This window comes from Anomaloglossus baeobatrachus, assembly GCF_048569485.1.
Source record: "Anomaloglossus baeobatrachus isolate aAnoBae1 chromosome 5 unlocalized genomic scaffold, aAnoBae1.hap1 SUPER_5_unloc_4, whole genome shotgun sequence".
NCBI lineage: Eukaryota > Metazoa > Chordata > Amphibia > Anura > Aromobatidae > Anomaloglossus > Anomaloglossus baeobatrachus.
The window spans coordinates 237,735-265,343 of NW_027441808.1; the positions used below are offsets into that span (position 1 = coordinate 237,735).

At 44.6% G+C, this 27,609-nt stretch overlaps 1 protein-coding gene across 1 annotated transcript in view; it reads right to left on the reverse strand.

Moving 5' to 3' along the window:
• The window catches only part of LOC142259247 (uncharacterized), a 105,045-nt gene that overhangs the window by 62,906 nt on the left and 14,530 nt on the right, over positions 1-27,609 (reverse strand). The window contains 1 exon segment of the mRNA XM_075331728.1: positions 25,901-26,668. Within this exon segment, the coding sequence (XP_075187843.1) occupies positions 25,901-26,668 (768 nt within the window).

Genomic DNA, 27,609 nt, shown 5'->3' on the forward strand with positions numbered 1-27,609 from the left:
AATAAAATATATAACCATTAGTCTGTGGCAAAAATTCATTTCTTTTGCCCACGACCATTACTGAGTACTCATTACATTTTCTATTCGCTGGGATCAGGTGTAGTGGCGTGCCACGTTTTTTAGCTGGTGTAGGAGTCTGATGGGTGCCAGTCCCGTAGTCCGGATGCAAAACATCTGTATAAAATTTACTATGTATGTATGTATGTATGTATGTATGTATGTATGTATGTATGTATGTATGTATATATATATATATACACATACATATATACACATATATATATATATATACACATATACATACACACACACACATACACACACACACATACACACACAACTGACCGGCGATAGCCTGTAGTAAATTAATATTGCTTGTAGCAGCACTAGAATTAGCACCAGCCCGTGCCCCTGCCACAGTCATGCTGCTAGCATCACACTCCATAGCGCTTAACAACATAGGGTCAAGATCAAAATCCATAAAGTCATCTTAAGAAAGAAAGAATATAAAAATAATATTCAAAGCAAACCCGACAGATGCATAATGAATTAGTATTTACTCCACCACACATATATAAATATATAGCTATATATGCAGCTTACCGCACATAGTCTGCTGTAAATTAGTCCCGCTTGCTCACAGACTAGTATTGGTATCAGTTACCACCGCTGCACCCGCATCAGCACCAACATCATCACTCATAGCACGTAAAAATACATCGGAAAAACTGCAGTCCATAAAGTGTCATCTTACAAGAAAGAGATACATATAAAAATAGTATACTTTGCAATTTTTCAACCAGGATGATGTAACATTTACAGTTATATTCAGAATAATACATACCAAATTGTTGGGCATTGGGAAGGCTATCATCAAATTCATCCATAAAATATTGAACTTCCATCTAAAATATTAAGCCTGTGTGAATTTTACATAGTATTTCATGCAAATCTATACCAAAGGACAAATAGACTTTATATGCTATATAATAAACATTCATATATCTATAATGTTGACGTTGTACCTATGCAATATATTAGACAGTTGGATAGATTAAATAGATCCAAATGTTGTTCTACATCATCTAAATTATTGCCAATTACATAACTAGTGTAATGTTAAACACACCAAACATCAAATCACTAGAAACCATACTATGGGATGATAATTAAATAATGTAGGAGAACACAAACACCCTCAGACAGTATAAACAATTGTGCAAATTAAATGAGAACAATTATTAACTAATATATTGAATATATGACTAAATTCTAAATAAACTACATTTTACGTGCTACGAATTACAACTACTACTGTTATAAATATAAATACTATAGAAAAAGAAAGTCCAGCTCACCGTGCTGCCTTGCTGAAATAATCCAACTCCTGCGCAAGGAAATGGTTTGGCAACCAATCAATATGGAAGAGAAAAAAGGAGTATATCCAGCGCCAGGAGGGAGAATTAAAAGTCCATTTTATTAGAGTAAATTAATCATAAAAAGTCCAGCAAGAAGAGGCATAAGTCGGATGACCAACAGAACAACGCGTTTCGACGTTATGTCTTACTCATGTTCTGGTAGCAAATGCATTCAGCTTCCCTTTGTCCAAACTCTCCGCTTCCTACAATCAGACACACATGTGTTACTTACTCAGGGCAACTCCCAACAAAATAGTTGTAGGATATCCAGCAGAGAGGAAAGAAAAAGGGAAGACTGGAGTGGATAAAAACATACAATGACACACGGTAAAATATAAAAATCAAGACAACAATCTTTACAAAATAGTGGGAGAACAGGAAATATAAATACTGTTACATTAAACATCGCTGGAATTAATGTCGCAACTATATAGACTTAATAAGGACAAATGGTTACAATATTAGGCGCTAAAAGTTAAATAAGTTAATACTCACTTTTTAGGCCTGATGGTTTCACCTTTGTCTTGTCAGCTAGTGTTCTTCTGCAAGGTAGTTTGGCTAGTGCTACTTTAAGGCCATGTGCCCACGGGAGCTTGCTTCTGCGGATTTTGCCGCGGAAAACCTGCGGCTTTATCTGGATTTTCCAGATAAATCCGCAGGTTTTAGCATGTACAGACACTCTCCATGTTATCCTATGGGACATGGGGAGTGTCTGTGTCCACGTTGCGGAATGTGCGACTGCGGAATATGTCGCGGATATCCCGCAGCCGCACATAACAGCATGTCAATTATTCCTGCGGATTTACCTGCAGATGGTCCCATACTTACATGCCTTGAGAGCAGACACCCGGCTTTCCCTCGGTGCACAGGAGGCTGGAGCGCGGTGGATCCATGAGCAGGAAGGAGGAGGTGGGCGGGGCCTGCACAAGCTCCGGTCATGTGACAGCCAGAGCTAGTTCAGGCCCACCCACCTTCTCCTGCACAGTGTAGAGACGCTGACAGATGCCGGAGAGAAGTGCTGTGTGATGGAGGTAAGTATGAACTCCCCCGATCACTGCAGCACTTGTTCTGCATTGAGGATGCAGTGCTGAAGTCATGGTACTGTATCCTCAATGCAGAATGCCCGCAGGATATCCGCACGACATTCTGCAAATAAACCGTAGCATTGAAACAGACAAAGTTGTGCTGCGGTTTTCTGGGAGCTCCTGCGGAATCTCCTGCGGATATAACCACAGGACACTTTCCCCCATGGGAACATAGCCTAAGGCTGTATATATACTGTATATACACCTTCCAGCAGAGCACACACCTCTGTATAAGCCCATACGAACAGCCCATGCCACCTCTGTAACGCCCAATTACGCTAGCTCACACTATCCAAACTTAATAAAAAGATATTGGTAGTCTATAAAAAGATATAAAAGGGTAATGAAATGCTAACAAAGAGCAATAATGAGATATCAAAGTTAATAAAATATTAAAGTCAATAAAAGAAAATATATTTTTCAAGGAATATTTATATTAGAACACACTTTTAATATCATTTATACTGCTGAATTTCTGATAGAGACATTCGGGTCTTGATTCGCATCACATAACTTTTATTTATTCAGTCATGGGGTCTCGGCGTTGTGAAAAAAATATTACAAAAACAGTATTTCGACCCTAAAAATGTTGGTTCCTGTGGTGGTGCTGAAAATCTATTCCGTGTAGCACGCAATCAACGTATTAAAAATACAGAGGTGCTTAATTGGCTGAATAATCAAGATGCATATACTTTACACAAACCAGTGAGAAAAAGATTTTTAACAAATAAGGTTATTGTGAGAGATATTGATACACAGTGGCAGGCTGACTTTGTCAGCATGATTGATTATTCCCATGAAAATGATGGTATAAGATATATTCTTACAGTTATAGATATCTTAACAAAATTTGCGTGGCCTTACCAAACAAGAACGGAACAACTGTTGCAAGATCCCTCGAAATAATATTTGAAAATGATCAACGCATACCAAAGAAATTACAGATGGATCGTGGCAAAGAATTTATGAAACGTGTATGTAAAATATATAAAATTCATCAATTTTCTACAAGCAATATTGTAAAAGCAGCCTAGGTAGAGCGATTTAATCGTACATTAAAAACACAAATGTGGCGCGATCTCATGAAACATAACACCTTTAGGCCCCCTTCACACGTCAGTGATTCTGGTACGTATGTGCTTTTTTTTTTTATACGTATCAGAATCACTGACATACGCAGACCCATTATAATCAATGGGTCTGCTCACACATCAGTGATTTTTCACTGAATGTGTCTCCGTGCAGCGTACACCCGTAGCCGTGATTCTGCACGGAGACAAGCCCGTTTTTTTCTGGTATCACTGATGACCCACGAACCACACTATGGTGTGATCCGTGTGTGATCCGTGAAACACGTACCAGAAAATCATGGACATATTAAATATTAAATATTTTCAACTTACCTTGCCTGTGATTCGCTGTGCAGCCTCCGCTCTCGGCAGCTCCTGCCTGGCTCATGAATATTCATGAGAGCAGGAATAGCTGACCAGGAAGTAGCTGCTGAGAGCGGTGGTCGGACGCTGGAGAGCCGATGAGTTCAGCACCATGGACAGCAGGAGCGAAGGCAGTTGAGTAATGTCCATATGCAATCACGGATTGCACATGGACAACCCACGTGTGCCGTGAATCACGGAACATGGAGGAACATGTGCGTGTTTTACACGTCAGTGAAGAACATCAGTGTTTTTCACTGACGTGTGAATCGGGCCTTCGGTATATTGAAATTTTACCTGATCTGGTGTATAGCTATAATCATAGCTATCATACTACAATTCGATGTAGACCTGTTGATGTGACAAAGCGTAACTCACTACAAATCTGGAAAGATGGTAATAATTGCAAGCTTTCGAGACTACTCAGGTCTCTTCATCAGGCATGGTATAACACAAAATCTGAAGAGTCACATGTTTATACACAACAGGACAGTCCTGTTGTGTATAAATATGTGACTCTTCAGATTTTGTGTTCTACCATGCCTGATGAAGAGACCTGAGTAGTCTCGAAAGCTTGCAATTATTACCATCTTTTCAGTTAGCCATTAAAAGGTATCAACCACTGAGGACTCTCAGTTCTTTTAAACAATTTTTTTATCCCTACTGGCTAACACGGTACAAAGATATATTTTACTTGTACAAATCTGGAAAAATATTTACGCTTCTAGTGTCAGTGCTAAGCCTATTAAACCGTCTTTAAAAATCGGTGGTCATGTGAGAGTGTCATGATATAAAAGGTATCTTCATTAAGGTGTATGAACAAACGTACACGGATGAAATATTTGTTATTACGGCCATCAACACCAAATTTAAAAAACCCTCTATAAAATTGCTGATTTAAACGGAGAAGAAATCAGTGGTTCATTTTATAAAGAAGAAATAAAAAAATACTTTTGGATGAGCATCGCATCTACAAAATTGAAAAGATTTTAAGAAAAAAACATATTAGCAGGTCACCGTATTTTCTAGTGAAATTGCTGGCCTAACAACAACATTTAACAGTTGGATTACAGAAGACCAGCTGACAGACGTATAAATCATGGAGGAGGGCTCATTATAAATAAACACTACAGTGTAATGCTTCTTCTAAAATGTACCCCAAAAACACGATATCAAATTATACCATCAAATTGGCAAAACCTGTACAGCTTTCTGGTCCATTTGAAGTTGCACTCACCGAGATTCAATATCCGTATACATGGTATACGTTTGAGCAGAATGACGGAAATTTCTTTATAGCACGCCGCGGTGATATATCTAAAGAATTTTATTTGAAATCAGGATTTTATTCAAACATTACTGATCTCATAAGAGCCATTAATGAGTGTATTGATGTTTTGAAGGTGGCACCCGATGGTTTTAAACTTTGATTCGATGAGGTAAAGAGAAGTGTTGCCATGTCAGATTCAGCAACGATACAATTTGCTCCAGGCCCGAAACTATCACGTATTTTAGGCCTACAACCCTTTATTGAGGCCTCTGTAGATTACACACGTCTGGAACAGAAGAAGTCGTATGCAGATATAAAAGACGGATTTTATACATTATATGTGTACACAGATATAATTCAACATCAGCTTGTAGGTGACAGCTACGTGCAACTTCTGAGAACTGTTCAGGTAGCTGGTAAGAGCAGTGAAATTGTCACCATTCAGTACACAAGACCCGATTATGTACCCCTTTGAAAACAACATTTTGATTCTGTGACAAACTCTATATTATCAGATCAGGGCACCCCTGTTAAATTCAAGTACGGAAAAAGTATTGTTCGATTGCATCTCAGACCGCGGGGGTGTTGACACAGAAAAATGGTGCCTCAGAGGGTATATGGTGACCCCACCATCTATGCCAGATATTACATAGCGCAATCGGGTCATGGATTACAGGTTTTTCGCGGTGATGAGTACATGTATGGTGCCGGTCTTGACGGAATTTTAAGAGGCCTTTTTAGAAGAGTCGTACCATTATTCAGGAGAGGACTGGAAATAGTAAAGCCTCATGTGAAGATGGCTGTCAAAAACATTGCTAAAGATGCGGTCACATACCTCTCATCAGCTGTAATGAATCGAATAAACACACACCCACAGGAGGGCTCAGGCATAGTTTATGTTGCTAAAAAACAACAAAAAAGAAAAAGATGTGTGCGCTATTCACAGCCTCCAATGCTAATGAATAAAAATCCCACCAAGAGACAAAACTGTCAGAAAAGAATAAAGGGGGCTTTACACGCTACAATATCGTTAATGTTTTATCGTCGGGGTCACGTCGTTAGTGACGCACATCTGGCGTCATTAACGGTATTGCAGCGTGTAACACTTACCAACGACCTTAAACATCCTCCAAAGTGGTGAAAATCGTTCACCATGGAGAGGTCGTCCTAAAACCAAAAATTGTTAATGGTTGTTTATAGATGTTGTTCCTCATTCCTGCGGCAGCACACATTGCTGTGTGTGACACCGCAGGAGCGAGGAACCTTACCTTACCTGTGTCCCGCCCACAATGAGGAAGGAAAGAGGTGGGCGGGATGTTCGTCCCGCTCATCTCCGCCCCTCCGCTTTGATTGGCCGGCCGCTTAGTGACGCCGCCGACCTGGTAAGTGCGTGTGACGCTGCCGTAGCGAGAATGTTCGCTGTGGCAGCGATCACACAATATTGCATGCACGACGGCGGCGGGTGCTTTTGCATACGATATCGCTAGCAATTGCTAGAAATATCGTAGCGTGTAAAGCCCGCTTAAGACGCTCTGTGGACAACATCTTCTAATCAACTATAATGGCTTTTGTACATGATGCTTCTGTAGAGTGCACAAAATCTGAACTGGATATTTTTGTCATTCCCCCTACGCAAACAAGTATCGACAAATCGCTTTTTGTAGAAGTACAACCTGTTGCGGCTCTGTCAGACAATGCCCCCCTGGAATTTTTCATATCGGGAAGCGGTGAATATTATTATGATCTGAACAATACCCTACTGTATATAAATTGCCGTATCATGAAACAAGATAATACGGCTATCAGTGTGCGTGTTGCATTTATAAATTACCCCCTGACAACATTGTTTAATCAGGTTGATAGCACTCTGGGGGATCGCCTAATCTCGCAGTCAGATAACCTCTACAGCTATAGAGCGTACCTCTACAGCTATAGAGCGTACATTGAAACTCTTAAATTACAGCTCGCAAACACTATCGACTCAGTTTACCTCTGGATTGTTCTATAAAGACAGTGCGGGGCATCATAATGATCGGGCCTTGGATGGTCTAAATGCTGGATTTGTCAAAAGAGCGCGTATAACCGAGCACTCTAAGCCTGTGGATCTATTGGGGCCAATTTTTGGAGATGTATTTAATCAACCGAAGCTCATACTGAATGGGCTTGACCTCAAGATCAAGTTGTCGAGAAATAAGGACACTTTCTGTTTGATGTCTGGTGATGCGGAACCGTAAAAAGTGCAGATCTTACAAGCGTCTCTCTATGTGAAGAGCGTGCAAGTCTCTCCAGCTGTACGTTTAGGTCACAGTCAGGACCTACTATCCGCGACAGCCAAATACGCTATTGATAGGGCCTGCATGAAAGTATACAGTATTCCAGCCGGCACGCGAATTACAAACCACGAGAACCTCTTCTTGGGACAAATTCCAAAAACTGTTATATTGGGCTTTGTAGAGAATGAAGCCTTTAACGGGTCGTACAATAAAAACGCATTGTGCTTTCACTATTACAATGTAAGCCATGTAGCGCTTTACCTGGGTGGCCAACAGATTCCAGCCCGCCCTTTCCAACCTAATTTCAATGATGCTTTAGCCATCCACGAATTTATGTCTTTGACGCATGTTTCTGGACGTTTTAAATCTCATCATGCTCTGGCGATAGATCGTGAAGAATTTATAGCCGGGTTCACATTGTTTGCATTTGATTTATCACCAAATCAAAAGCCTGGTGGTCGTTTCTCGCTCGTTAAATCGAGTAACCTGCATGATGAAGTGCGGTTTGCGCTACCTACCCAACACAACTATACTTCAAATCAACCACAGAAGAGAAGTATTATTTGATTACATCTAATTATGGATAACTTCCATCTCACAAACCTGTTGAAGTCTGATCGTTATACAGAATGCATATTTGCTGGTGTGTTTGTGTGATTTGCTACCGGCATACAGAGTGACCCAGAGACACGCTGCCTACATTGTGAATACAGACAGTTCCGGTCAAAGTGGGAGACATTGTATATTGATTGTACTTTGGGATGATAAGAAGGCAATATTCTTTGACAGTTACGGGTGTTCACCGACAAGTGTTTTATTTCCTGACGAGTTTGTAACCTTCTTAAATAGAAACAGTGAACTATATTCTTTTTCAATCCATTCAGATTCAGGACACATTTAGCAAAGTATCTAGACATTACTGTGTTTACGTTTTGTACCATATAGCGCGGGGAGTGTCATTCAATAAAATATTACAATGCTTTAGTAATGATTTAAAAGCAAATGACAATATTGTGTCTGATTTTGTCGCGTCTCTTTTACTTGAGCATTCGATCAATTCAGGATGCCTTTATAAGCAGCTTTGTATGCCCCTATGCCAAGTAGTCAGAAGTGATCATAAAAAATAAAGTTAATATATGTTGATTAAATGGGTTTATCTATAAGCAGCTATAGATATTTCTCTATTTCAAAAAGACAACATATGTATGGCATCTGGCTATGAGCAGCTTTGAGAGCGAGAGTCTCATTGTATTGGTAAGGGTGTGTTAAGTATGTGAACAGGGCCGTATTTACCACTAGGCACCTGTGGTCCGGTGCCTGGGGCGGCGCTATGCGGGGGGGGGCGGCGCCTTCTAGCAGCAAAAAAAAAATTTAATTTTTTTTTTTACCTATCCCACTAAATCCGCAGTCTTTTCGCGGCGGGGGGGGGGGGGGTTGGGCGCACGGGCGCCCCTCTATTGATTTGTATGTGTGAAGAAGTTGGAGAAGGGCAGTTGGGTGATGAAGCAGCAGATATGTCAATAGCTAATGATAAAGAACCATACTGTGTGCCCTTTCAATTTTATAGAGTAGTTACCACTGACTTAGAAGATTCTTGGTGTTTGTATGATGAGACCTTGCGATTTGTATCAGTAGTAATGGCGTTAGTAAGTGAATATCAGTTTGAACTTCCAAAAGGTATTTACATTGTTTGTGGGGAAAAAGCTTATAGATAGATTCCAAAGGGGGCGGAGGGAACCTGTACATTGGCTAGATTGGAACCTGCAACATGGGTATGGAGTGAGGATGATTTCCCATACAAAAATATCCCTCAACATATGCTTGCAAAACGTGATACTGACACAAAATCTAGCAAACAGACACAGAAGCATTTGTTTAGTACACCATGGTACATGCAGGCAGGAATGGTACTGACAGGTCCATTAGGAGTAATGTTGGGAAACATGAGAAATGCCCAAATGATTCAAGAACTAGGAGATATTTTTGATAATGTGACTGATCTATTATTTGATGCCATAAATATAGAATCAGCCTACACAAAGCAGCTCATCATCATTACCAATCAACATTCTATGGTACTTTTTTTTTTATCATAAAGGTTTTTATTGAGTTTTCAGAAAAATACAAACTTCTCATACAACAACATCAAGAACAGGAGCATTGAGTAGCAAGAGGTGGAATAGCCTCGAGCCATTATCAGAATATCAATCTGGGACATAAAATACCCCTTACAACAACAACCTGAACATAGGAGCAGGGAGGGAGGGGGGAAAGAGAGGGGGTGGGGGAAGCAGCTCTACAAGACATTCTTAGGCATAATCAATTTATTTATGGTGTAGGTGTCGGTATCTGGGGGAGGGCCGTTGCATAAAGGGAAGTGGCCCACGGGTGCCATTGTTTAAGTCTCGCCGTTCTCTTCTCTAGGTTGGGGGCCAAGTTGGTTTCGTATAGCCAGTGTAGGTTGATCCTCTCAATTAGATCTCTTTTTGTAGGGGGGCCCACCGACCTCCACTTGTATGCCACACAGTACCTGCCAGCTATGAGAATGTGAGAAATGATGTTTTTTAAAAGATCCGGGATCCCATCTAAGCCAATGTGTAGCACCGCTAAGGTTGGGTTTGGAGAAAGGCGGAGACTAGTAACCTCATGGATTAGATTGAACACCTCCTGCCAGAAGTTAGATAACTTAGGGCAAAACCACCACATATGACATAAGGTGCCCCTGTGGTTGCAGCCCCTCCAGCACAGTGGTGACACATGTGGGGAAAAAGAAGCCAGTTTAGTAGGGGAGTTGTACCACCTCAGATGAACCTTTTTTAATTGCTCTATATGATTGAGACAAGAAGAGAACTTGTGGATCCATTTTGAGGCCGCGAACCATTCTTGCGGCGGAAGCGGAGAAGCTAGATCTTTTTCCCATTTGAGCATATACGGCAATGGTTTGTCCGGTTGTGGGGAGTTTAGCATATTATGGATATATGAAAGGCCTTTGATTTTGCTATTTTGAAAGAATTTTTTAATTGAGGCGTGGTCAGCTGTCGTGGGAGCCGGGAGATGAGGAGCGGACTGAAGAAAGTGACGTATTTGAAAAAACTGGAATAGACTGTCGGGGAAGGTTAAATTTATCACACATTTCTGAGTACGGGAGTAGGACGCCTTCTCTATAGAGATCTGCTAGGGTGATTGGACCTCCACGTGTCCAGGCGGCAAGATTCAAGTTCGGAATGAAGGCTTCTAGCGATCTAAGGGGAATGCTGGGACCTAAAGCATGTGACACTGGCTTGCTCCACAAGGACCAAGCTTTCTTTAGAGCTGCTGTGGTGGGTAGAAGATCGCCGGGGGGCGAAGGGGTTAGGAGCAGGGAGTCTATGAATTGTTTAGGGGAGTGGACCTGTGCCCAGGTGTACTCAATCTGTAACCATCTTAAGTCTGAATCATTCCTCCACCAATCTCGAGCCTGTTCCAGGATAGCGGCTCTGTGGTATGTTAGAATATTAGGAATACCCATTCCTCCACCACTTAACGGGGCATGCATGCATCTCAGGGCTATTCTAGGTTTTTTCCCAGCCCATATAAATTTACTCATTAGCGAATGAATTTTGGTGAGATACCGTTGCGGAATTGTTAGGGGCAGGCACCGAAGTAAGTAGATAATTTTTGGGAGGCAGATCATTTTAAAGGTCTGCATTCTCGCCACCCAAGAGAGCGGGAGAAGAGAAAGGCGAGTAAGTTCTCTATCCAGTGAGGTGTGCAGGGTCAGCAGATTTTTCCGGATCACGGAGTGTAGCGGGGCCAGTATAATACCCAGGTAGGGGATACCCTCGTCTTCCCATTAGAAAGGGTAAAGATGAGAAAGAGTGGCTCTAGTTGAGGCGGGCAGGAAGAGCGGAAAAATTAAGGACTTGGTAATATTAAGCTTGTAATACGAGACTTGAGCGAAGGAGGACAGGATCTCCATTACGTGTTTTAGGGACACCTCTACATTAGTGCAGGATAAAATCACATCATCCGCATATAGACTGATCACATGGTTTGTACTCCCCACTCGAATCCCCGAGATCCGAGGGCATTCACGGATAGTCTGCGCCAGAGGCTCTATAGCAAGGGCATAGATGATAGGGGAGAGCGGACACCCCTGGCGTGTCCCATTGGATAATTCAAAACTCCGAGATATAAATCCGGATGCCAGAACTTTGGCGTTAGGGTTAGAGTATAGTGCCATTATGGCGGTAAGTATGGGGCCTTCAAATCCAAACTTGGCCAGTACAGATTTCAGATATCCCCAGTGCACCCTGTCAAACGCCTTCTCTGCGTCCAAGGACAGGAATACACTGGGGATTTTCCTCCCCTCAGCCACCGCAATCAGGTCCAGCATACGTCTCGTCCCATCTTTCGCCTGCCTCCCCGCCACAAACCCCACTTGATCCGGGGAAATCAGTGATGGAAGGACTTTATGTATTCTAGCTGAGATTATTTTGGCGTATAATTTTAAGTCGCAGTTTAGGAGGGATATTGGCCTGAAGTTTCCTGGTGATGTAGGGGGTTTTCCTGGCTTTGGCAGGGTAGTTATAATGGCCTCTAGATTATTTGGTGAAATATCTGCTGTGGTTCGCCAAGAGGAGAAAAGTCTCAGGAGGAAAGGAGACAGGGTTTCAGTGAATTGCCTATAATAGGAGTTAGTGAGGCCGTCTGGGCCTGGAGCTGAATTTCTTTTGGCTGTGATCACCGCCTGGCGAACCTCTTCCAGGGAGAAAGGGGAATTTAGTTGCTCTAGATGTACTGTAGATAACCGAGGAAGATTAATATTGTTTAAGAAGGAATTAATTGCCGATTGGGTAGGCTTTGGGGCAGTGGGGTCATTTTTAAGGTTATAGAGAGACTGATAAAAATCAGCGAATGCATTGGCTATTTCCGTTGGGTTGCGTATTGTGGCATTAGAACCCGTCACGAGGTATTCAATTTTGTTTTGCATTTCTCGTTTTTTAACCCTCCTGGCTAGTAAGGCACCCGCCCTGTCACCCATCATATAGTACCGCTGTTTGAGGGATCTTAAATTTTTCTCATAGTCTACCATCAGCAATTGGCGGAGCTGTGTTCTTAGTTTCCTGAGTTCGTCAGATGTTGACATGTTTGGGGCAGATTTATTGTGGGCTTCTAAAAGCGCTATGTGGGACAGTAGAGCTTTGGAAGTTGCCTGACGCCTCCTTTTCTCGCTAGTGGCAATTTTGATGAATGACCCCCTAATAAAGGCCTTGTGTGCAGACCATAGCGTTTCCTCTGTCACCTCCTTGTTGTCATTAAATTTAAAAAACTCTGCGAGGTCGGCCTGCAACTCCTCAGAGAGTTGTCTACAGGCCAGGAGGGAGTCATTCATGCGCCACCGGGTAAAAACGGGCGTGCGGCTTTGCTCCTGGACTGTCAGGTATATGGGGGCATGGTCCGACCAAGCTATAAGTCCAATTTTTGAATCTGAGCAATCCAAAATAAGTGAGCTTTCAACCAGAAAGTAGTCCAATCTGCTGTATGAGGTGAACCGAGGTGAGAAGAATGTGTAGTCCCTCTCATTTGCATGTTGGTATCTCCATATATCATGGAGATGACTTTCTGAAATTATTGTGCTCATTTCCTTCCTCTTTACAGCAGTATTGGAGCAATCCAGAGTGCTGGACATTAACATGTTAAAATCCCTGCAGATTATTTGCTTACCCTCTGTAACGGATGAAAGCTTGGAAAGAAACCTCCGCAGAAAGCTGATCTGACCAGAGTTGGGGGCGTAAAGGGTTGCAATAGTATACTTAGAGCCATTTATGGAGCAATTAATAATGGCGTATCTACCTTCAGGGTCTAAATGTTGGGAATGTAGTGTGAACGCAACAGTATTTTTTACACAAATGAATACTCCAGCCTTTTTTTTTTTCCCACAAGCCAGCAGTATGAAAGGAAATTTAGCATTATTTAACCTGTGCGAGTCCCCCTGGAGGAGATGAGACTCTTGACCACAAATCACGTCACATTTGGATTTAACCACTTCCCGCCAAAACATGGATCTCTTGGCCGGCGAGTTCAGGCCCCTAACATTTATAGACATACAGTTCAATACCATTGTACATGAAAAAAAGTCTCTTGCCTAGAGCTGCGGGGGGAGAAAGGAAGGTTAGGCAGGAAAGAGGTAACACTGACAACATTAACATCACTAACATTACTGATGTAGGGAGCATCAGTCCACATAGAAAAAAGCCCAAAAAGGGGGCCTGCGGTATGGTGGAAATGTACCGCCATGGGGGCTCAGGGTCCTGGTTGAACAGAACCAGCGGACCTTAAAAGTAGCAACTAAGTCTCAGCCGCGACTCAGACATATCACATAACTCACGCGACGGACCAATCTTCATTCACTTTATCCCTTTGGGATGATCCTGTGGCTCTTGGAGATCTGGCCGGGAGATTTGCCATGTTCCATGACGATAGGAGCTTTGCCAACTGTTGTGGGGAATGGCAGACGTGGGTGTTTCCTGCACGGAAAAGCAGGATCTTTACAGGGAAACCCCATCTATAGGATATAGCTTCATCCCTGAGAATTTTGGTATAAGGGGCAAATTCCCTCCTTTTTGCCAGGGTTCCTGCAGACAGATCCGGAAAAATGGACAGGTGCCGGAATTGCTCAGACAGAGGCGGCCTCCTTCTCAGGGCTTGCAGCAGGGCTTCTTTGGTCTTGTAAAAGTGCAGGCGAGCCAAAGTGTCCCGGGGGGCATCAGCACTGAGGGATTTAGGCTTAGGGACTCTGTGTATTCTGTCCACCAGGAAATCAGTTGCAGACAGGTCTGGGAGCAGCTCCTGCAGCAAGGAGCCTAGAAAGCTCTGCAGCCCCTTGTCTGGTATGGCCTCTGGAATTCCTCTGATTCTTATGTTGTTTCTGCGGGACCTGTCCTCTAAATCCAAGACCTTGGTATGGAGCTTTTGCACTTGTTCCTCCAGTGCTGCATTAGCATCAATGAGGCTATTGTGTGACTTTGTCAGCTCCTGCATTTTAGTTTCAATGTGTGCTGTGCGACTGCCTATGGCAGTGATATCTCCCCTCAGCTCAGCCACCATATCTTTCCAATCCTGCTGCAGTGATGAGCGGAGGGCACTGAGCAGTTTCTGCATGGTACCTTTGGTAAGCGGTATATCTGCAGCGTCTGTGTCCAAGTCTGGGCCTGCTGTGGATCCCCTCCTGGATGAGCGTGAGGAAGCTGTGGAGGAGGATGCTGCTGCCATTTTCCCTCGTCCCGTGCTGGAGAAGAAGTCTGTAACTTTCGCCGGGGACGGCTTCTTCTGGGACTTTCCCCTTGGCATGCCACGTTCCTGGGTACCTCCGCAGCACTTTCCCCCCGTGTGCAGAGAGATTGGTGCCACTGGTGAGCCGCAGTGAGCCGGTTAGGAGTCGAGGTGGCTGGAGCTCAGCAGCTAGGTGACCGGTGCCATTAGCAAGCAGGCCACGCCCCCATTCTATGGTACTTGATTATCTCACTGCTTCTAGTGGAAGTTTCTGTCAGGTGGTGGGACCTTCATGTTGTCACTTCATAAACCCTGAAGGACTGATGCAGGTTACACATGATATAAACCGAGCAGAAAAACTTAAAAAAGGATTTAAGGAAGCCAATGCATTGAGTGACCTACCCTTCCCTGAATGGCTTTCCTGGTTAAACCCACTGAATTTATTCAAAGGTGTGGGTGGATGGATCACAGGGATAATACATTATGTCATTCAAGGAGCGTTTATAATACTAGTAATTGCAGTATTGGTAAAATTATTTGTAATGCTTGTAAAGAAAATTCTAGGAGCTAATTGTAGCTGTTTTTCAGGAACATACCAACCCCAAAAGAGAGAAGCTATTGATACTGAATCCCTCCAAACTCAAGTAATGATGACCATAGCAACCACAAAGAAATGCAGATGTATGATATGTGACAAAGATACCCTGGCAGACTTAACCGACTGTGTCTACTGTGGAAGTCCTATGGAATCGTTTGACCACAAGATGCAAGAACATCAGCATGAAAAGAACTTTAATACTATACACCATGAAGTTACACCATAAAGTGTGTGATATATAAACACACTACAAAGACTCCATAAAGTTACACCATAAAGTGTGTGATATATAAACACACTACAAGGACTATACAAACATATATCACATTTATATAATGAATAAACTGGTAGAACACACATATATGATATTATACTACATATATAGCCTTATATAGCCTTAAGTATATATTCCCCTCTAGGAACAGTAGATAGGATGGGTATAGGGACATGTAGGCCGATCCCACAGAGCACGTTTGAATGGCAGGGCCCCATAATGCGCGTAGGGAAAGCCTAGTGTATTGTGAAAGTAGGACAAGTCTCTGCGGTCTACCCTATAGGAAGGGACAGATGAGATAGAACATAATTAATCAAAAGAGGGGAATTGTTAGAGAAGCCATTTTGTATCTTTTTCGATGTATCAGTTATGCAATCAGTTATGCAATCCGTTATGCAATCTGTTATGCAATCTTGGAATGAGTAATTGATGTTCTATTTCACATCTGCTATGACTATCATTAAGGCCCTAGAATTGTTTATACGGTCATCTTGACCTATGCAGCTTGTTTGACAAGGTTTGATTGATTACATCCCTTGAAACGCTTTTTATTACATATCTTTTTGGCCTTGAAATATTAATCCTTTCCTTATGTGATGATATCATGCTTATATCCCAAATGACTATATTTGGTATCTATCTAAAGTTATGTAACTATATCACATGTCTCATATTGCGTAATCAGCTTGAAAGGTATAAGAAACCTTCAGATTCAATAAAGGGGCGGAGAGCTAATTGACTCACTATAGACTCGAGTCTGTCATGGTGTGTTAAGCGTGCTCTCACAACCGGCCGGTCCGTCCCTGCTACCTGAGAGGAAACAAAAGCCCGGCTTTAACACCGCGTCTTTACAGCGGATACAAATACACTGCAGGCAACGGGCACAGGGAGCTGATTGAACCCGGAACTGCCGACAGCTGCATTTCCGGGGTCACAACACGCGCGCTCCAATCAGCTTCTTGCCAAGAGCTGGGGCATCCAAACCTGTGCAGAGCTCACAGCAGGCACCAGTGTGACGTCTGGAGGATAATCACCGGGTCCGGAGCAGGTAATAAGCTGTCTATATGTGAAGGGGGGCTTTACTGCTAACTGTATGTGATGGGGGGGGAGGGGCGCACTGCATACTCAGAAATGCCTGTGCTTACTGCTAATTGTATGTGATGGGGGAGGGGCACACTGCATACTCAGAAATGCCTGTGCTAACTATATGTGATGGGGGAGGGGTGCACTGCATCATGCAGTGCACCCCTCCCCCCCATCACATACAGTTAGCACAGGCATTTCTGAGTATGCAGTGCGCCCCTCCCCCCATCACATACAATTAGCAGTTAGCACAGGCATTTCTGAGTATGCATGCAGTCTGCATGCATACTCAGAAATGCCTGTGCTAACTGCTAATTGTAAGTGATGGGGGGAGGGGCGCACTGCATACTCAGAAATGCCTGTGCTAACTGTATGTGATGGGGGGAGGGGAGAGCCTAGAATGTATGGGCTCCTTACAGGTTAGTTGATGATCGTTGCGATGTTTCTTTTTGTCCACTATAATCATGCAAGGGGAGGCTGGGGGGGAGAGAGGCTGAGTCTGGGGGAGGCTGGGAAGAGAGAGAGGCTGGGAAGAGAAAGAGGCTGAGGGAGGCTGGGAAGAGAGAGAGGCTGAGGCTGCGGGGAGGCTGGGAAGAGAGAGAGGCTGAGGCTGGGAAGAGAGAGAGGCTTAGGCTGGGGGGAGGCTGGGAAGAGAGAAAGGCTGAGGCTGGGGGGACGCTGGGAAGAGAGGCTGAGGCTGGGGGGAGAGAGGCTGAGGCTGGGGGAGAGGGAGGCTGGGGGGAGAGAGACGCTGAGGCTGGGTGGAGAGAGAGGCTGAGGCTGGGGGGAGAGAGGCTGAGGCTGGGGGAGAGGGAGGCTGGGGGGAGAGAGAGGCTGAGGCGAGAGAGAGGCTGAGGCGAGAGAGAGGCTGAGGCTGGGGGGAGAGAGGCTAAGGCTGGGGGGAGAGAGAGTCTGGGGAGAGAGAGGCTGAGGCTGGGGGGAGAGAGAGGCTGAAGCTGGGGGGGAGGCTGGGGGAAGAGAGAGGCTGAGAGGAGAGAGGCTGATGCTGGGGGAGGCTGGGGGAGAGGGAGGCTGGGGGGAGAGAGAGGCTGAGGCTGGGGGGGAGGCTGGGGAGAGAGAGAGGCTGAGGCTGGGGGGAGGCTGGGGGGGAGAGAGAGAGGCTGAGAGGCTGAGGCTGGGAGGAGAGAGGCAGATGCTGGGGGAGGCTGGGAGGAGAGAGCCTGAGGCTGGGGGAGGCTGATGCTGAGGGAGGCTGATGCTGAGGGAGGCTGGGAGGAGGGAGGCTGAGGCTGGGGGAGGCTGATGCTGGGGGAGGCTGTGAGGAGGGAGGCTGATGCTGAGGGAGGCTGGGAGGAGGGAGGCTGATGCTGGGGGAAGCTGGGAGGGTGAGGCTTGGAGGAGGGAGGCTGATGCTGAGGGAGGCTGATGCTGAGGGAGGCTGGGAGGAAGGAGGCTGATGCTGGGGGAGGCTGGGAGGAAGGAGGCTGATGCTGGGGGAGCCTGGGAGGAAGGAGGCTGATGCTGGGGGAGCCTGGGAGGAGGGAGGCTGATGCTGGGGGAGGCTGGGAGGAGGGAGGCTGATGCTGGGGGAGGCTGATGCTGAGGGAGGCTGATGCTGAGGGAGGCTGGGAGGGGGAGGGGGAGGCTTGGAGGAGGGAAGCTGATGCTGAGGGAGACTTGGAGGAGGGAGGCTGAGGGAGGAGGGAGGCTGATGCTGGGAGGAGGGAGGCTGATGCTGGGGGAGGCTAGGAGGAGGGAGGCTGATGCTGGGAGGAGGGAGGCTGATGCTGGGGGGAGGCTGGGAGGAGGGAGGCTGATGCTGGGGGAGGCTGATGCTGAGGGAGGCTGATGCTGAGGGAGGCTGATGCTGAGGGAGGCTGATGCTGAGGGAGGGTGAGGCTTGGAGGAGGGAAGTTGAGGCTGAGGGAGACTTGGAGGAGGGAGGCTGAGGGAGGAGGGAGGCTGATGCTGGGAGAAGGGAGGCTGATGCTGGGGGAGGGAGGCTGATGCTGGGGGAGGCTGGGAGGAGAGAGGCTAATGCTGGAGGAGGCTCATGCTGGGGGAGGCTTGGAGGAGAGAGGCTGATGCTGGAGGAGGCTCATGCTGGGGGAGGATGGGAGGAGAGGCTGATGCTGGGGTAAGCTGGGAGCAGGGAGGCTGATGCTAAGGGGAGAGAGGCTGAAGCTGGGGGAGGCTGGGGGGAGAGCGGCTGATGCTGGGGGAGGCTGGGGGGAGAGAGGCTGATGCTGAGGGAGAGGCTGCTGCTGGAGGCGGGGGGAGAGAGAGACTGCTGCTGGGGGAATGGAAGAGAGGGGCCAATGCTAGAGACAGAGGACAAGGGTTGAGGGATACAGCAATGACAATATCGATGGGGGGGAGTGTAAGTACTCAGAATAAGAGGGGGGCAGCATTGGGAGCTCATTATGGAGAAGGGGCAGCATGTGTGGGCTCAGTATGGAGTGGAACAATGTAGGGGAGTCAATATCAAGAGTGGGGTAGTGTGTGTGTGTGTGTGTGTGTGTGTGTGTGTGTGTGTCTCAGAATAAGCGCTAGTGTGGTGGTCTTAGTATGATGAGTGGGGCAGCATGGAGGGTGTCATTATGGAAAAGAGGAAGGCAGCATTAGGAGCTCATGGAGAGGGGCAGCATGCACGGGACACTGTGAGGAGGGGGCAGCATGCATTGGACACTGTCAGGAGGGGGCAGCATGCATGGGACAGTGAGGAGGGGGCAGCATGCATGGGACACTGTGAGGAGGGGGAAGCATGCATGGGACACTGAGGAGGGGGCAGCATGCATGGGACATTGTGAGGAGGGGGCAGTATGCATGGGACATTGTGAGGAGGGGGCAGCATGCATGGGACATTGTGAGGAGGGGGCAGCATGCATGGGACATTGTGAGGAAGGGGCAGCATGCATGGGAGATTGTGAGGAGGGGGCAGCATGATGTGAGGACAATGTGCAGATCATATTTCATAATTGAGGAAGGTGTGGTGGGTATAATTTATAAGGGAGGGCAGTGTGTAGTTTATTAGGGGCAGTGTGACAGTCACAGTATATAAGTGGGGACGGTGTGGTGGGAATATTTTATACTCATGCTATGTTTTGATGTGCCTGTGGTGATCCCCATTGGGGGGAGGGGGGTTAGTGCCCTTCGCTTCTCATTGATACTTTTTCAAGTGTTTTACAAAGTAGATCTGCCTTAAACAGATGTCGTGTGCGAAAACTCAGTTTTACGTTGTCACTAAGGGGCGCGACCACTTAAAGTGCCTAGGGCAGCATGAAGGCAAAATACAGCCCTGTATGTGAAGATGGTTGTGATCAGATATGAGGTCCTCTTTGTATCTAAATGAACAGGTTTGATACACTTATTGTAATTGTAAGAAACTTGTCGTGTTGGTAAGACTGTAATGTGCAACTGAATGTAATTAAATTCTGAGCAATAAACTTTTTAAAATTTTGATATTGTGTCTGTCTTTCATTTTATACACAATATAAACACAAACTTTCTACATGGGTGCTATAAGAAATGCTTTACACTATCAGAATTAGTGTTATAAGAAATGCTTTATAGCATAAGACGCGTAATAGTATAATTGGCCATATACATAATATGCCCAATCAAATCAATTACACTATCAGAATGACTTCTGCATCAAAACCTCAGTGAATAAAATGGCAAGATTCCAATCAATTACACTAAATCAGATTTCTGTATCATAATCAGTGAATAAAATGGTGTGATCCTAATCATTTACACTATCAGGATTGTGTGACGCCCTGGGCAAGCCAGGGGTCACAGGTCACAACACCACACGCGCCCCACATTCCCTGCAGGTACACCGAAGTCAAAACTAAAATCCTTGTTGCCTTCCTCCAGGGGCTGGTGTCCACACCAGGGGGTGGGCCAGGCGGGTGGCTCCGCCCACCGAGGAGTTCACAGCCCTGGAGGCGGGAAAACCAGGCAGTTAGCTCAGGGAAGAGCTTGAGTGAGGAGTAAACAGTGAAGGAGAAGGAAGAAAGTAGGAGTAGTGACAGAGAAAAGTGACAGAAAGAAGCCTGAAGTTAGTCCGGGTGTGTGCCCCGGACTGAGACAGCAAGGTTGGCAGACGGCAGTGACCGTCTGCAGGAGAGGCTGCTCGGAGGTTGCCGAAAGGACCGTGGACGGGTGGTGACCCGGCGGTACCGGAGCGGTATACAAAGAACAGTCAGCACCAGGGCAGGGGCCTTTCGGATCCCGGCAAGGCTAGGAGTCGCCATAATTTGCCAAATCCATCAGTGAAGGGGACGACTGTCTCCCAACAACCAAGTCCCGTTTGAAGGCAACAGTCCGACCGTTAAGGGGAGACATCGCCACCGCCAAGGCACCAGTTTCCCAGGGCCAGCGCCTGCGGGCAAGAGTGGGGCTCCTCCGGCCCATATCCAGGCTGGGGAGCGGGTTACCGGTGGGAATCCATCGCTACCAACAGACTACACATAGGTGCAGGGAAGAGACCGTCACCGTCAACTGCAGGGAACAACAGCACCGCAACCGTCCAAGGGACCCGTCCAACCAGCCGTTTGTTTACGGAGAACTGTGTCGTGTTTACTGGCTGAGTGAGTACCTCCGTGCCGTGCGGCACAGCGCTGCCCCTGCACCTCCACAGGCCCCATAACCCGCCTGTCCACCATCCCAACCCCATCACTGGGCCCCGGGACCACCAATCCCCTACCCACGGAGGGGCAAATCAACAACTGGCTGCTCCATACCACCACTCCCGGGATCCCCAGCCAGAGCAGCGGTGGTGTCCACATGATCACCACAACCGTGGGTGGCGTCACGGACAATAAACAATTCCCACAACCAAACCCCTTTCACTCACGGGCGAGGAGCGCCGCTAGAGTCCCCGGGATCCGGCCCATCGCTCGAGCCACCGAGCAGCAGCAGGCCGCGGCAGCAGCGGCAGCCAGACCCGAGCAGTGGGAGAGCGTGGCGTCCCCTCCTCCGCCCGCGACAATTGCAGTATCAAATTCCTAATCAAAAGCCTATAACATACAGGGAATGTAGAAATCAGATAGCACTTGGAATGTTAGGGGAGGGAAGGGGGTGTGTTTAATACACTTAGATAGGGGCGGGGCACCTGTCAGATTTCTTTTTGATGAGACATATGTACCCCTTACTACTGCTTCCTGACACTTTTTCCCCTTCCTCTTCTTCGGTTACCCAGCTACCTACTTCTGGGTCTTGAACTTCCCCACCTTCACCCTCCTCCATAATACTGGCCCCAGCCAGAGAAAGCTCAGTGGGCTCTAAACTCCTCTCCAGGTTTGCAATGCTCCTGAGTGTTGTGAGCTGCATATTTAGATCAGTTACCTGGGCTTCCAAATATATAAGACACTGACATCGGGCGCAGACATATTCACCCTTGAATGGCTGTTCAAGGCATGCAACATCTCACAAGATGCACATGTGGTAGCATTGTCCATCGAGCACATACTAAATGGGGATAAACAGAACAGATAAAAACAATGGAAAACTATAAAAAGTAACATCAAACTATGCTTGTGTCAAACTATGATATTGTGTTCAACTGTGTTGTATACTAAAGGCCGCTTTACACGCTGCGATATCGTGACCGATATCGCTAGCGTGGGTACCCGCCCCCATCGATTGTGCGACATGGGCAAATGGCTGCCCGTGGCGCACAACATCGCCCAGACCCGTCACACTACTTACCTGCCCTGCGACGTCACTGTGACCGGTGAACCGCCTCCTTTCTAAGGGGGCGGTTCGTTCAGCGTCACAGCGACGTCACAGCTGCGTCACTGATCCGGCGCCCAATAGAAGCGGAGGGGCAGAGATGAGCGGGACGTAACATTTCGCCCACCTCCTTCCTTCCGCATTGCGGGCGGGAGGCAGGTAAGGAGAAGTTCCTCGTTCCTGCGGTGTCACACGTACCGATGTGTGCTGCCGCAGGAACGAGGAACAACTTCATTACTGCTGCAGCAACGATATTAGAGAATGGACCCCCATGTCACCGATGAGCGATTTTGCACTTTTTTGCAACGATGCAAAAATCGCTCAAAGGTGTCACACGCAACGGCATCGCTAAAGTGACTGGATGTGCGGAACAAATTCCGTGACCCCAACGAGTTCGCTTGAGCGATGTCGCAGCGTGTAAAGCGGCCTTTAGTTTGTAGCCAGCACTTAAATTGCAACCTTAAAAGGCTCAGCAGCCCTCGCTTGGTGTGACCGGCATTTGTAATTCTCTAAGCAGCTAGCAATGCAAATAATAAATCACCTGACACAAATCACAAGACGTCCTCCTTTTGTTTACCTTTCACAGTAAGAGATATTGCAGATATATAATACCCCAGATAACTTAAACAGTTACACAGTTATCACAAATATGATATTGTATTCTATTATATGCACTTGCTTTGCAGCCAGCACTTAAATTGCAGCCCTACCCGCTCATGAGCCCTTGATTGGTGTGACTATAGAAGAAAACATTTTTTATTAAATTCCAATTTTGGATTATATTTTGGTGCACAACGCTATACTACAGGTCAATTATAGGTATATAGAGCCGGAAGTGCAGCCCCTGCCCACTGCACTTGTAATTCATTAGCAGACAATTTCAACTATGGATTTCTCTAAAAAAAAAAAAAAAAAAATTAATTTCTACTAGAAAGTAGTTATTCAAAATAACTGTCACTTGGTATACAGGTCATTACATAGGGGTATAAAATCCTGATGACATTCTCTTTAAAGTGCAAATTTTGGGTGTCAGGTTATTGGGATAATTTAGTATTTAAAATAATAGTCCCCTTAGAACCTATAATCTGTGTATTATGGAATAGAGAAGGGAGTCAGTTCCCGATGATTATGAGAAAACTACTAAACTTAGCGAAAAGTGATTTTAGAAACTCGATCACAGCAGATGTTCCCACAAAGAAGGAATGGATGGTAGATGGAAATAGTAATTTGTAATATGAGCATGTTTATTATTGTAGTATAGAGAAGTTACAGACATTGTTCAGACATGGAGATTGTGCGCTGAAAATAACTGTAATGAATGGCAGGTCGCTGAGATTGGGAGTTAGGAAGAAGAGAGAGAAGGAATGTTGGGTAGTTTTGGGAAAGGTTGTAATACTCTTGTCCGTATACTGAATATATAAATATATAACAATGTGAAATGTTCAATGCACATGGAATATGGATTTTTATTTGATTTTTAGAAAACATAGTTACTTACATAGTTACTAAGGTTGAAAAAAGACCTTGGTCCATCTAGTTCAACCTTCCTCCATCAGTTCTACATTTGGTCACTAAGTCATTTATAACCAACAATGTTGTGTGTACTGAGGAAATCATCCAGCCCTTTTTTAAAAGCTGTTATAGTATCTGCCATTACTACCTCTTGTGGTAGGGCATTCCACAGTCTGACTGCTCTAACTGTAAAGAACCCTTTCCTGTTTAGCTGTCGGAATCGCTTTTCTTCCACTCGCAGTGAGTGCCCCCTAGTCCTTAGTATTGTCTTTGGAAGAAATAAGTCATGTGCCAGTCCTTTATAGTGACCACACATGTACAAACGTCTATTAGTAACTGTATATATATTTTAATCCTAATGTAACTTCTAACGCGCTTTTCCTTTCTTGTTTACTTGCCTTTACTTTGACTATCTCTTTTGTGTTTACTTCTGCAGTTTGTCAAATATATGTTTTCTCCCCATATGAATTTTTCTTACTGGTCAACAAATTAATTTTCCAGTAAAATATTTCTAAACTTGTAGGTATGATAATGGCTTCTACCAGTGTGAATTTTTTGATCTTCACAAAGATGTGTGTAAAATATTTCTCACATTCTAAACATGAAAAGTGTTTTCCCCTGTGTGAGTTCTGTAATGTGTGAGAAGATTTGATTTATTTGCAAAATATTTCCCAGATTCTGAACATTAACCCTTTAACGTCCCAGTGGTCATATTGTTAATCTCCCGCTGCTGCCGCCATTGATTTATACGGCTGAGATGTGTGCCTGCTAGGCACGAGCGGAATTGTTATCCACCCATACCGTTTAATCCCTTCAAAGGCGATGTCAATAAGTGACGTCATTATAATCGTGATAAAAATTTAACTCACTACCGATAACGGAAGTCACGTGCCGTGATCATGTGACTTCCAGTGGTTGTCATGATAGCACAGGGTCATTTGATGACTTCTGTAGCTCACGTGACTCACTTACTGTTTCACCCGGCTGAGGGCTGGGTGAGACAGGAAATGAGCATATCCGGTGTTCACAGCTGTGTAGCTGTGAACAGCAGATATGGAAGTGATCAGATTGCTGATCCATAGAGTCCCCTAGGGGACCTAGTAAAATAAAATAAGTTTAAAAAAATAAAAAAACCTAAACAATCAAATCACCTTCCTTTCGCCCCTTTGAAAATTAAGGGGTAAAAAAAAAAAAAAAAAAAAAAAATTATACACACATTTCGTATCACTGTGTTCAGAAACGCACGATCTATCAAAATATAAAATCACTTAATCTGATCGGTAAACTGTGTAGCGGGCAAAAAATTCCAAACGCCAAAATTAAATTGTTTGGTCGCTACAAATTTTGCGCTAAATGCAATAACAGGCAATCAAAACGTAGCATCTGTGCAAAAGTAGTACCGTTAAAAACGTCAGCCTGAGACGCACAAAATAAGCAGTAACTGAGCCATAGATCCCAAAAATTGAGAACGCTACGGGTCACGGAATATGGCATAAAACGTACACCACTTTTTTCGAAAAAACTTTAGATTTTTTTTTTAACCCCTTAGATAAAAGTAAAGCTATATATGTTTGGTGTCTACGAACTCGCACCTACCTAAGGCATCACACCGACACATCAGTGTTACCATATAGTAAACAGTGTGAATAAAATATCTCAAAAACAATAATGCTATTGCACTTTTTTTGCAATTTTTCCGCATTTGGAATTTTTTTTTCCATTTTCCAGTACACTACATGGTAAAACTTATGGTTTTATTTAAAAATACTACTTATTCTGCAAAAAAGAGACCTCACATGACCATATTGACTGAAAAATAAAAAAAAGTTACGACTATCGGAAGAAGAATCGCGAAAAAAAACAAAAAAACGGAAAATGCAAAATTGGCCAGTCGTGAAGGGGTTAAAATGGCTTCACTGTGTGAATTTCTTGGTGAATAACAAGATGACATTTCTGTGTAAAACATTTCCCACATTCTGAACAGGAGTATGGCTTCTCACCTGTGTGAAGTCTCTGGTGTCTAACAACTTGTGATCTAGTTGTAAAACATTTCCCACATTCTGAACATGAATATGGCTTCTCACCTGTGTGAGTTCTGTGATGTGTGGTAAGATTTGATTTACCTGCAAAACATTTTCCACATTCTGAACAACAAAAAGGCTTTTCCCCTGTGTGACGTTTCTGGTGATCAACAAGACTTGACTTATCTCTAAAACATTTCCCACATTCTGTACATGAATATGGCTTTTCACCTGTGTGAATTTTTTCATGATTAACAAGATTTGATTTCCAGGTAAAATGTTTCCCACATTTTGAACATGAAAATGGCTTCTCCCCCGTGTGAGTTCTCTGATGTCCAACAAAAACTGATTTCTGTAAATAACATTTCCCACATTCTGAACATGAATATTTCTTCTCCCCTGTGGGAGTTCTCTGGTAACTATCAGACTCTGAAGAAACTCCTATATCCCATGTGTGAATTTTTTGATGGATTTTTTTAAATTCTATAGTTAAAAATGGCTTCTTTGCTGTAAGAGCACCTTGATTTATAATGATCCTTTTGCCACATTCATTTTTCTTAATAGTCTGTGATGAATCAGAAGGTAAGACTTGTTTAAAACAATCAGATGATAGATCTTTGCTGTGAAGGGAAGATGGTATATCTGGAATAATGGCATTCACTTCAGTTATATCTTGTATGATGTTAAGGTCATCTGATGTAAAAGTTGAAGATGTCAGTTGTGTTTCTGATCTCCTGGTACAGACATCTGGCAAGAATAAAAATTGTTTTTAATAATATATAAAAAAATGTAAGTATATAATTTGTAAAATAGCTGAAGATATTGTGAGTTATTTAGCAAAGTATGATAATTTACTGAAACAAAAATCATTAACAATCTAACAGTGGACATCAGAGCAGGAACCAGTAGACTATGATGTTCAACCCTTTTTGTTAATTTTGCCTCCCAAATATTGAAATAATAATCCACCAAATAATGTTTTCTAGGCCAAATTTTTACCAAAAAATTACTATTCCATCAGTGGAAAAACAGAGTTTTTTCACATTGGTTGTATCGGAAAGACTATTGAAAAGAGATATGGCCTCATAATCCTATCCAGCAAAATCTGTCCTCTCAAAGCCAAATGTCCTCGATGCTTCTCAGCCTTGTAGTGGCCCAAACACTGTTAGTATCTACATGTTTGTCATTTCCACAGGGAAGAAACCACATAAATATTTACAGTTCGCGTGTCTCCTGGAGCACAAGCCGGGCACTATGTATTGGGCAATAAAATGACATATTTACTATTTTCACTATGCAACATCTACTCCATGCTAATTTCCAGAAACTGCTTGTAGAGTCAAAATACCATGTTTTCCCAAAAATATGACACTGTTATATTTGTCTTTGCCCTGAATAATGCACTAGGGCTCATTTCCATCTTACGGCTTATTCTCCGTTGGGGAAATCCCCCCCACCCCCCCCAAAAAAAAACTAAAAAAAAAAAAAAAAAAACGAAAAAAAAAAAAAAAACAGACCCCCACCTTCCCATGAGAATTATACTTTTCGGATTCCGGACGTCTGCGTGGCTCCCAGGTCCTCTTGTGATCTTCAGCATGTGCTCCCAGCAGGTATGCTCTGTGTGGTCCTTCCCTGCTCTGGCAGACACTCACATACACACATCGCGCGCACACACGCACATTCACCTC